Source organism: Xiphophorus hellerii, chromosome 4, assembly GCF_003331165.1.
Source record: "Xiphophorus hellerii strain 12219 chromosome 4, Xiphophorus_hellerii-4.1, whole genome shotgun sequence".
NCBI classification, from domain to species: domain Eukaryota; kingdom Metazoa; phylum Chordata; class Actinopteri; order Cyprinodontiformes; family Poeciliidae; genus Xiphophorus; species Xiphophorus hellerii.
Window position 1 is genome coordinate 34339073 of NC_045675.1, and position 12533 is coordinate 34351605.

At 40.0% G+C, this 12533-nt stretch overlaps 1 protein-coding gene across 3 annotated transcripts in view; it reads right to left on the reverse strand.

Annotated features, from left to right (window-relative positions):
- Positions 1–12533, reverse strand: part of arnt2 (aryl-hydrocarbon receptor nuclear translocator 2) — a 90391-nt gene that overhangs the window by 43769 nt on the left and 34089 nt on the right. For all 3 annotated transcript variants that reach the window (XR_004339066.1, XM_032561464.1, XM_032561463.1), the window contains exon 11: positions 4292–4366. Coding sequence is in view for 2 of the 3 variants with exons in the window: in XM_032561464.1 (XP_032417355.1) it covers positions 4292–4366 (75 nt within the window). In the remaining variant the exon portion in view is untranslated. The remainder of the gene's footprint in view (positions 1–4291; positions 4367–12533) is intronic.

A 12533-nucleotide genomic window follows, 5' to 3' on the forward strand; every position in this document is an offset into this window, starting at 1 on the left:
GTTTTAGACAAATAACTAGTAAGATCCAGTTTGTACTATAAAAGTAATTTAAATTGGACTGTCTAATTCACTTTGATATTCATTGTTTTGATGATAAATGTAAACTGTACAACTGCAACAAATTTGAAGTTTTTGTTTATTGTTTTGTTTTGTTTGTTTAGTTCTATTTTATAAGATTGGTTTAAGAGAAAGATCTGCATATGTTTAACATTTTGGCAAAACATTACTTTGGAAACATGTCTTTTGAAGCTGGTGGTAACAGGGTTTTGTGCATTAGTTTTCTCTGTTATTGCCTGTATATGTCTGTCCTACATCTGCTGAAGATCTAATACTTTCTTTGTCTAGTGTTTTGTTTCAGAAGAGGCAACACTTACAGAAACGTGAAGTGACATGGAAAATACAGATACTGATCCGACATACATCGATGCCATCGGAGTCCCTCGTGGAGTGCCTGATGAATATAAATTAGTTGATCAGGGTGGGGTTGAATCTACAATTTGTTGGTGGTGTACGATTAACAAAAACGTAGACGGAATAAATTGCATCCATTACAATGTACAAAGACTGGGCAACTGGACACAGGCTGGTTTCGAGACAGTGCATGAACAGCTGGCTGCTACTTCACTGATGGCTTTTCAGAACCGCATAGCTCTTGACATGCTGCTGGCTGAGAAAGGAGGGGTGTGCATGATTTTTGGAGAAAAATGTTGCACATTTTTACCAAACAATACAGCAGCTGATGGAAGCTTAACGAAGGCCATTACAGGGCTTTGCACCCTTAATGGCAAAATGAAGGAACACTCTGGAGTGGATACTTCCATGTGGGATGCATGGATGGATGCTTTTGGGAAGTATAGAAACCTTGTGTCCTCTGTCTTAGTATCAATTGCAGTTTTTGCTGCAATTTTGACTTTGTGTGGATGTTGTTTTGTTCTGTGCCTGCGTTCTTTGTTTAACCGTCTCATTACCACAGCGATTTCACCCATGGAGGACCAGATGGCACAGATGTATCCTTTATTAGAGAAAAAATCTGATGTTGACAAAGCCTACTCTGATGATGACTCTTCTTCTGACAGGTATCCAGATCCTAATTTTTGGACTGGGTATAACCCCTGAGTGTAAAAATGTTTGCTTTCCAAAAAATGAACTCCCAGCGGAAATCATTTGAAGTGACTGTTTTTGGAGGGATATTAGACGACACCAAATATTTGTTAAACAGGAGGGAAATGTTAGGTAAATTGTATTTTTAGTAATTATCAAATATTTGTTGTATCATGTAGCCTTGTAGTTACATTTAGATAATGTTTCTGTGTGTTAAATAACTTTGATTCTATCCTGAGACTGCCCTGGGAAATAGGGGTGACAGCTACTCTCAGCAGCTGTTGCCCTGCAGGACTTCCTACAAGACAGAGGTGTTAATTGCTCTGTGCTGCTTTGTGATACAAAGCCGTTGCTTTGAAGCTATGCAATGTGTCTTGTTTCACACCGGGCCTGGAGCAAGAAAGATTTAGAGTATAGATAACATGTGTCTAGAAGTGAATGTTATTTAGCGCTGCAACCATGTGATGAATGCTTTGACCCCACCCCATAGGGTTGCAGCGCCCCTTGTGGCAGGGTTCCTAAAGATCAATAAAATAGAGGGAGCGGGAGATGTGTTTCCAGAGTAGGTGGAGATTTGTAACTGGAAACATCTCTCTGTCTGCTCTCCTCGCGAGTATAAAAGAATCTAACTCTCTTGTCTTTCCTGTATTTGTTTAAATTGTCTCTAATATGTATTTAGACCTGACACACCACACCAAGCCACAGGCATCCCATAATATGCAAATAAATAAAATATGTCAAGTAGAGCAACAATGCAGCCCAACAATGCATATATCAAGCAATATATCAATGTATATTTTAACAAAATACACAGGCAACAGCGCACATAATTGAACAACCAGCAATTTATCAAAACCTTTCTATGTTCCCCAGTTAAGGTGGAATTGAGCAGCAAATAACTGATACCAACCAAAGAGTGAGCGACACTTTGGTGTTGGGCAAACCCTGGACCACGGTATCCGGAAAAGCAGGAGAAGCGAGGCAGAGTGCAACGAACATCCAGGCGCTTCTACAAGGTGATAATCAATGATTTGTGAGAAATAAATGGACAGATAAATCCGAACTCAAAATATGACCTTAGTGCTAAAATGACTTGAAAGAAGGTTAAAATAGTAATACATATTACAATCCTAAAGATAAAAGGTACTTTCCTTGCCATGTGAGAATGTAAGATGACTTACTTGTTTTATTTTATGTACACTTGTGTTTGAGTAGGGAAGCAGGGGAGAAGTCTATTGCTGGGTTGCAGATGACACAGTGCCGACGTCACGATGACAAATGGGGGTCAGAAAATAAATGCAGCCTGTTTACTTCTGTTGATCCAGTTTCAAAATGCCTAAAGTCTGTATTGTGTATGGTTGTTCCAAGTGTTCTAATAGAGAGAAAGATAAACGTTATTTTTATGTTTTGAAAGTAGTTGGTCACAAGGGAGTTGATTTTTTTAAAAAAAACTTACCAAAATAAGAAGTAAAAAGCAATCTATGGCTAAAAACAGGAGGTGGAGGAACTAACAATGCCAGAATTTGCAGTGCCCACAGGTAACGATCGCATCATTTAAATTGTATTTTCAGATATTTTATTGGACAGTTACTTAGAAAGACAAGCATTCACATGTAAGGTAAGATGTATTATTTTTACGCCCTAGCTTGGTTGTCCCCAGAAAAGGTTTGAGTGCTAATGTTGTCATCAGCTAGCTTAGTGCTAACATTGGCATTTTACATCTTACTTTAATATTTTTAAAGTTGTTCAAGTGCAGCAAGTGATGTAGACGCCCAAGACTGGACCCCTACTGTTAACCTGGGCTGTAACTATTTCCCCATTTTCTCTGGCCACCATCCATGTTTTTAATGGGGTTTCTTTAGATCACTGCAAATGGTTGACCTGCATTGTAGAAATGCAGTATGAAGTCCAGAATTTAGTTGGGTTTACAGAAGCTAAATACATTATTTACAAGTAGATCCAAGCACATAGAAATAACCTGGGTTGTTGTTTGCAATAACATTGTTATCATAGACTACTCACCCGGCAGAAACAAGTCTACAGCCATTTAATGCTCCTTTTGATCCTAAATGGTTGTAGGCCTTTGAAAGCTTTCATGTGGCTCATTGTATAATATGAGGTCCGCAGCATCAGATAGTTAGTTATGTCATTGTCAATTGCCTCGACACCGGGTAAATCCTCAGGATTATATGATAAGTCCGATCCTATATGGATCATGTATTTTTTTGAGATACCTTGTCTGTGCTAGCCCATTTAAGGCATTAGCATATTCGTTGTGATACATTTTGCTCTGTTTTGAACCTGAGAAATTCACTTCCGGAGCCCCACTTGTATTTCGCATGTCATCCGGGTCACATGTCTGAAACCCAGCAATTGCTGTCGAACAATTGCTATTACACAGAGTGTTCAGACAGAGGGCTTTTGTCACACCGCCTTCATTTCCATGGAGACCGGTTTTAAGGTTGCATGGATGCTTAGTTCATTGTTTGGAAGCTTGTTCTCTATTAAGTTCAAGTATGTTCGATTACTTGTAAACGCTACTTTAGTTGATCTAAAAATGTGGAACCACACTGTGTTAAATACATATTCTACAATAGCAATGAAACCTACAGAAATAGTAATATGAGAAAGGTATATATCTTCAAAATTTAGTAAACCAAATATTTTTCAACTATTACCTGTCTGAATAATATCAGTATTTAACTTTCACTCATTGGGGAAAGCTAGCGGGACTTTTTAAAACGATGAGGCGTTCTCTCCCGGCACACCAAACCTGGTGAGCCCGGCTAGCTGACAGCTGGTCAGGGAGCTGGCTGTTAATGCAGACATCTCAGAAAATTAACAATTAGGTGATGAATTGATGAATAGAGCAGATAGTTGAGACTTGCACAGCTAGGAGTCTTCAAATTCGGACAGGACTTGTCGCCACACTATGATGTAAGTGGCCTTCAAATCCGGCCTTTGGACACAGCTTTTCATTCTATTGGCTGATACAATGCCAGGTGATGGTACATCTTTGTTTTGAGAGAGAGCAGAAAAGAATTCGCAAGCGAGCAAAGAGGTTTGCAAGCAGAGGTTTGATCAGAGCAGAGAGAAGTCCATCCATCCATCTATCCTCTTCCATAGTTACAGGAGTAGCAGGAAAATAAAAACTTGCCAGGTGTAAAGACTGGCCATGCCTCAAACCTACCTGCTGGAAACTTTCTCTCAAATGACTCTGGTCCTCAGGATGGCAAAACTCCAGAATGTCCTTTCCCAGCAGGTCCTAAAGTTTTAGGACAACAAGAGATTAACTAAGATTTATCATACCAAAAGAGACTGAACAAATTCTGTACAAAAGATATCCCACAGAATCTCACTCAAAATCCACAACCGTTATGATGTCTAAACAGAAGAAATCACACACTAGAATCTGGGTTCTTTTCCTGACATATTGACTTAAATAATGTAGTAGAATCTGATCCGTTTCCTTCGGTTGGTTTCTTCTTTCAGGATCACAGTGGCATATTCATGCTTGGCAGGGACAAGCAATAGCTGGAGGAAATGTTTTAACTTAATTGGAAGTAATCTGTGAACTGCATCAAATATGGGGTTATGTTTTCTGGTCAGTATCCAGCTAAGAGTTAAAAAAAAAAACAGGCAAAGTTTAGTAAATCCTCCAAATCATCTTTATCAGTATATCCATGCTGTAAATTTTACAAGAGATGAGCCACAATATTTACAAATAGAGCAAAGCCACATATTTTACTGTAGTTGATAATGTTTGTGAAGCTACAATATTGCTAATTCCAATTACTAGTAACCATTGTATGCTCATAGGTGGTAACTGGCACTACAGGTGCTAGTGCTAAAATATCATGAAAAAGATAAGACTTCTGGTTGGACTGGAAGATGGAGTAGACGGTTTTTCTGAAGCTCCCACCTCTAACACTACTAATATATTAAATTCCACTTCTTGTTTGATATCTCACCAATAGTGCTGTATTGGAATTGCGACCAGTTAATTAGACAATGACATGCAGAGCAAAAAAAAAAACCTAGCAGAGCCCAGGAGATGCAAGGCAAGTTAAAAATGTGAAAGGGTAACCCATTTCACATTTTTGAAGATTACTGTTCGGAGGTTTTACAGCAGCACTCGGCTTACCACGGAATCATGAAAGGACTATATGATCGGGGACTCAACCCTGCATTGCGCTACCCAGCCAAACTGTTCAGAATGGGAGTCAAAAGTTCCTGGCTTCACCTGATGACGCCAGATCTCACTGGATCTCTTCATCTGTCCAGCTCAAGTCCACCAGCGAATAATTATTAGTTGGATTTATTATTGCTATTAAATATGCCACTTGCAGAACTCAGATGGTTCTTTATAGCTTGTTTAATACAAAGCTGACTCTAGAATTTCTTTACTTGATTATTATTTTTCTGATTAATCTGTACAATTAAAATTAACTCTGGACTTAACTATTTTTAGAGAGACTGTACTAGAATGTCATGATTACCAATAGACTACTCATTAAGAGCCAGTATATCTGTATTGTGTATTATGATTGTTGTATTATGTTGATTTAACTGTTACAGAGTTTCTCAGAAGTTCTTCTACAGTTGAATTTGTGGCTGTCTGGTTTGAACTGGTTGCCTTCCAACAAATGACTATTCTGATTTTGGGAAGAGGAAAATAGTAGTCTATACTGATGGAAGTCTCGCAGGGGATAGAAGATGCCCTGCTGTGCGATGGACACTTAAATTTTTGTTTCTGCCTTAAAGGGGTCTGGGTCCAGATATGCATGTTTTCCGTGGAGATGTGTATGTTAGTGCGTGTCCTTTTCCGTTTTTTTTCTCTGTCTTTTTATTTTTTTTTTATTTTTCTTTCTCTACAGTTGCCGGCCAATGATATGCCAAGTGCCAGTTTCCTTCGAGCCAAAACCGGACTGCCATACTGCAATGTATATACTGTACGACTTCGGGAATAGTAAGGTATGACCAGCACAGGTAATAATTTGAAGGTTGTTTCGTGAAACCTGAGAAGTTTTGGAAATGCCACCAAGATTACTAAGGCTATGGCTTATTTGCAGCAACTTAAAGGGGACATACTCTTCTTACAAGAGACACACCTTCGTAATAGGAAGATAATGTGATTTAAAAGAAGTTGGATTAGCCATGTATTTCATTCTAGATTCAATGCCAAGGCTCGAGGAACAGCCATACTTATTCGTAATAATATTATGTCTGAATAACACAAAATAATAGCAAACACAGAGGGCCGTTTCATAATTGTGTTCAGCATAATTGTGTTAGAGGCATATATGAGAGTTCAGCTCATTAGCTTTATTTCTAATTTGACAAGGACAGATTGCAAGAGTTAGAAGTGGATTCTAACTATGCAGCCAACCTGGATCCTGACCTTTATAATGAGCATGTTAAACTCCAAACCGATTTCAATTTGACTACCTCTACGACTGCTCTACTTCAACTAAAACAGACTTTTTTGACTCTAGCAACAAAGCGGGGAAGCTTTAAGCTTTCCAGGTGCACGCTCAGGCAACCTTCAAACTGATCCCGTTCATCAGATCAGCTACAGGGGACATTCTCTCTGACCCAGCAAGATAAATGATAGATTTGCATCATTTTATTCAGAATTGTATACTTCCCTAACTCCGACCATCCTCACATGGGATACTTAATGATATCAGCTTTCCACAGATAGATAATGAATTGATAAGAGGTCTAGGTAGGTCCTATCATTATAATGGAGGAGCAGGAAACTACCAAGTCCATAAATTAGGGCAAATCCCCTGGCCCCGACGGTTTCTCTTCAGAATACTATAAGGCCAATGTGGATCTTCTGGTGCCAGTCTTGATATACAGTATGTGTATAATGCCCTAATTAAACAGGAGTCTGCCTAGCACCTTATCAGAGGCTACAATATCCCTGATTCTTAAGAACGAGAAAGATCCCTCATTGTGTAGTAGCTACAAGACCCATTTCCTTCCCGAATGTAGATTTTAAAATTTTATCTAAAATTCTTGCAACCCGTCTCCAGCAAGTACTTCCCCTCATTATTTCATTAGATCAGACAGACTTTATAAATGGGCGGCAGTCATTCCATAACACCAGATGTCTTCTCAATATTATCCATAGCCAGGCACCTTATCACCTGAAATAATTGTATTTCTCGATGCAGAGAAGGCATTTGACCAGGTTGAATGGGGGGTTTTATATGAAGTAATAGAAATAATGATTTCATCCTTTCGGTTAAGCTGTTGCACTTATCACCGGTGGCCTCAATTAAAACAAATGACATGGTGTCTTCACCCTTTCCTCTTGGAAGGGGTATGAGGCAAGGATGCCCTCTGTCCCCCTTGTTATTTCCTATCGCAATAGAGCCTCTAGCCATCTGGTTGCGTGCCGAGGAAGGTTTTATATACAGTGAACCCTCACTATTTCGCGGTTCACCTTTCGCAGTCTCGCTGCTTCGCAGATTTGCATCGTGCATTGTGTTCTGCATTCTGATTGGCTAAACAGTCTCTCCACTTCTTCTCTACCTGTGTGTCAATAACTTTGCGGGTAATATGAACACGTACGTAAAACAGCTTGCCAAATTTAACATAATCGATGGTGGCAGGTCGGTTTATAAGAATCTTTTTGCCCAGAAGAAAAAAGAGCGACAACAACTACCGATGACTATGTTCTTTTCTCGAAAAAACACACCTGCACCGCGGGCTTTAGAAGGAAAAAAAAAACCCGCTACAGAGCGGAGTCAGGATGCAGCGGCTCAGTCAGAAGAGCAGTGAAATACACGCAAGTCACTATTTGTCCTACTGTACTTTGTTGTTTTTTTTTCATAATCATTGTTTATTTTCTCCCGTTCTAATCCAATGACTCAGGTCGCGGTGTGGCGGCGCTGATCTCCGCAATTCGGGCACGGGAATCCACCTTCAGTTCGGCGCTGATCTCCGCAATTCGGGCACGGGAATCCACCTTCAGTTCGTATTAAAATTATCATTTTACAGTATAGTAGTTATTTGTAAAAAAAGAAAAAATGTTTATACAGTACTTTTTATTTGTTATACAAATGTTTGGGCCTGTAAAAAGGTTTTGTTCTTTGGTTTCAATGTATTATGGAGTATTTTATTGTATAACAACTGTAAAAAAATAAAGGTTTCTACTTCGCGGATTTCGCCTATCGCGGGTTCTTTTTGGAACGTAACAAGAGGGTTCTGTAATTCTAAAATCTGGTGTAACCCATAAGGTGTCCTTTTACATGGATGACTCCCTCTTACATATCTTCCAATGTTCTTCAACTTTCTAGAACAATATAGCAAACTCTCTGGTTATAAGTTGTTGTGAAAATTGGTATAAGGAGGTGAGATCATTCCAGGCTAATGCAGACAACAGATCATGAAGGCCTGAGAGAAATAAGTGAATCTTGTATTTTGATTTATTGATGATTATAAAACAAGTTATTTTGACTTTACTTATGTACTCATGTGAATTAATGATTATTATGAAGCTGGTGATTTTGTATCTTTGATTCATTGATGATTAAAGTTGAAAGCTGACTGTGTAACAGGATGAAATTAAAAAGATAAATTCAAAAATCAAACAATTAATAAGAAAAAGTAATGAAGAAAGGAATGCATTAAAAGATGTTGTGTATATTGGTTTAATGTTTATGATGATCATACACCATATATAAAACTGTAATTGAAATAATCAAACAATGTGTTAAATACAGAGGCATGGGAAAAAGGCAAGTCTGAACATGTCCGGACTTGCCACAGAGCTGTGTCCCAAATAAGGATTTGAAACCAAGATGGTCACGAGGCAAGTAAGGGAGTGAGGCAGGGTGTTGACCATATGTGGAAATGGCTGGGACTTTCCGATGAGGTAGTTGCATGACTGAGAAGTCAGGTACGCCTTATGGAGGCGTGGGTTGAAAGGGTATATAAAGCCAAGAAAACCAAGATCAGGGGTTCTTAGTCCGCGGTGCTGAAGACGAATCAACAAGAGGACACAGACAGAAGACCAGCAGAGGACCGCACCCTGGAGCCACGGGGAAGTTGAGACTTCGCACCGCCAGAAGGGACAAGACCCCTCGACCCCCAGCCCTGGTTCCTGACTCGACTGCCTTACTCTGCCTCAACCCAAGGATCTCAAAGTTACAGCAACAGACTTGGAGAAAAGACAAAGGTCACTGAGTGATGAAGATCTGAAGTGTTTGAAGGACAACAGCCAGTTCTGCTTTGCTTCTATTTCAAAGAGGATTTTGCCGTATAAAGACAAAGATTCTGACCAAGGACATTGGAACCTTCCGTTGCTGAGATCATTTTCCACCCGGGTATGAGTTGGACTGCCTCCCAAAGCCTCCTTTAGTAAAATCAAATGACACAGGTTAGGGATGGAAGTTAGGGAATAACTAAGGTGATTGTATTCAAACTGATTTTTTACTTTTAATTTGTAATCATTGAAAGTAAACTGTCTGTCATTTACCCCTGCTAAACGCTTGCTTAATAAAGATGCATCAAAATTATAATGAGGATTGTGGACATTGAAATTAATTGAGTCATTTGTCATTTTATGGTTCTTCTAGTTAATGTAAAATCCATGTGCATGATTCTAGAAACGTGGTGGCTTCAGAAATTCCTTTAGTGTTGAGAAAATAATGACCTTGGGGCTCATGCCGAGCCACTAAAAATCGACTAGTCTGTAACAAACGCACGTTGTACTTAGAGGGAGAGCTACGGTTAACAGGAGTGGTTATTGAGGTTATGTAGCTGTGAGGGCTACTCGGTTGATTGCTTCTTAACTGGAAAAGGCCATAACTCTTGGATTGTAGGTAGTTAAAGGCTAGTTTAGTCTCCTTCGACACCAGCTTAGGTAGATCATCTCTACTAGACTTGCTCCAGGGTAATACTCGCAGGCTTAGAGATTTTCCGGACCCATTAGACGGAGAGCTGGTCAGTAGTCAGTCCTTGGATGTTGTGAGGTTGAGGGCGGGGCTGACTATTGCGTAACGACAAAGTTGGACTGGACTTGTAGCTAAATCAAAAAGGTCCCACACTGTGGCAGAGACATTAATATCACCCGCATGCAAAGCCATTGTAAATGAGATGCTCGGACCTGAAGCGGTTAAAGAAATAGCAAAAGTCCCTCTCTCAGATAACACAATTTCCAGACGTATTGATGGCATGTCTGCAGACATCAAAAGTGTGGTTTTAGAAAAGATCCGTATCAGTGAGAAATTTGCGTTGCAACTTGACGAGTGTACTGATATTAGCGGACATGTTCAACTCTTGGCGAATGTGCGTTTTGTGGATGGAGATGCAATCAGAGAAAACTTCCTATTTTGCAAGGCATTGCCAGAAAGGACAACAGGAGAAGAAATTTTTCGGGTCACATCAGAATATCTTGAACAAGGAGGACTTAAGTGGGAAAACTGCATGAGTGTCTGCACTGATGGAGCTGCAGCCATGGTCGGGCGCACCAAAGGCTTTGTAAGCAGAGTGAAGGAAAGAAACCCAGATGTAATTATTACGCACTGTTTCTTACACCGTGAGGCCCTCATGGCCAAGACTTTACCAGCAGACCTAGCACCTGTGTTGAATGATGTTGTAAATATGGTAAACTTTGTGAAGGCTCGACCTGTGAAAAGCCGCATATTTGCATCTTTGTGTGAGGAAATGGGAGCGGAGCATAAGACCTTGTTGTTTCATACGGAGGTCCGATGGTTGTCGCGCGGCAAGGTACTAGCCCATGTGTATGAGCTGCGGGAGGAACTCAGAGTGAATCTGACAAATGAGGGGTCCGATTACGCAAAGCTGCTTGCAAGTGATGAGTGGTGTGCAAGGCTGGCATACCTGGCGGATATTTTTCAACATCTGAATGAACTGAACACACGAATGCAAGGCCGAAATGAAAACCTGCTCACAAGTACGGATAAAATAAAAGGATTCCGCTCAAAGGTGCACCTCTGGCAACAACATGTGGAAAGTGGTAACCTTGAAATGTTCCCACTAACCAAGAAATGACAAAATGTTCACACTGCTGTGAAATAATAGGTACACATTTAAAAACTCTCCAGGAGAAGATGTCATTTTATTTCTCTTCAGCCTTCACTGAATGCCTTGACTGGGTTAGGGACCCATAAAGCTCAGTAATTGTTGGAAAGAACATGACTTTGCAGGAGCAGGAAGAACTAACTGAACTGAGACAAAATCGTGGTTTAAAGCTGAGCTTTGCTGATCTACCTTTGGACAGTTTTTGGTTGACTGCTGCCAAGGAGTTCCCTGTTCTGGCAAACAAAGCTATTTTAACATTGCTCCCATTTTCCACAACATATCTGTGTGAAGTGAGCTTCTCAAGCCTGGCTACTACTGTATAAAAACTAAAAACAGAGAGAGACTGAGAGCTGTTGAGGAAGAGCTTCGTGTGTGTCTTTCTTCAATTCCTGCCAGGATATCAGCTCTGTGTTCATCCAAACATGCACAGGTTTCACACTAAATGAGTAAAATATACAGATATTAACATTTTGTACATACAACTCTTCATATTGTAACAGTGAAATCTTTCCCAAATATTATTGCTTCTCTCAGTTTTCTACAACCTCTTTAAATTTAAGACCACATTGTTGTGCCACTGTTCAGGTGTTCTTTTGAAGTGGACATGTTAAGTGCAATTTGAAATATGAAATATAAAATATGATAAAAAATAAATTTTTGTGTTTGATTCCAATTCAATACACTTTGATAAGAATGACTATATATTTAATATAGGTGGCAATAGAGTATCATTTGTTTACATTTTTGGTTGGTGGTGTGCCTCGTGATTTTTTCAATGAAAACAATGTACCTTGGCTCAAAAAAGGTTGAAAAACACTGAATTAGATGACTAGTGTTTGGCACCAGTGGTCTTCAATATTTAATCTTTTCACAATATTTTCTGAGATACTGAATTTGGAGTTTTCATTAATTGTCAGTAATAATCATCAACACTAAAATAAATAAACATTTGAAATCAGTCTGTATGTAATGAATGAATATCCATCCATCCATCCATCCATTTTCTGTTCACCCTTTGTCCCTAATGGGGTCGGGAGGGTTGCTGGTGCCTATCTCCAGCTACGTTCCAGGCGAGAGGCGGGGTACACCCTGGACAGGTCGCCAGTCTGTCGCAGGGCAACACAGAGACATACAGGACAAACACGCATACACACGCACACTCACACCTAGGGAGAATTTAAAGAGACCAATTAACCTGACAGTCATGTTTTTGGACTGTGGGAGGAAGCCGGAGTACCCGGAGAGAACCCAAGCATGCACAGGGAGAACATGCAAACTCCATGCAGAAAGACCCCAGCCGGGAATCGAACCCAGGACCTTCTTGCTGCAAGGCAACAGTGCTACCAACTGCGCCACTGTGCAGCCCATGAATG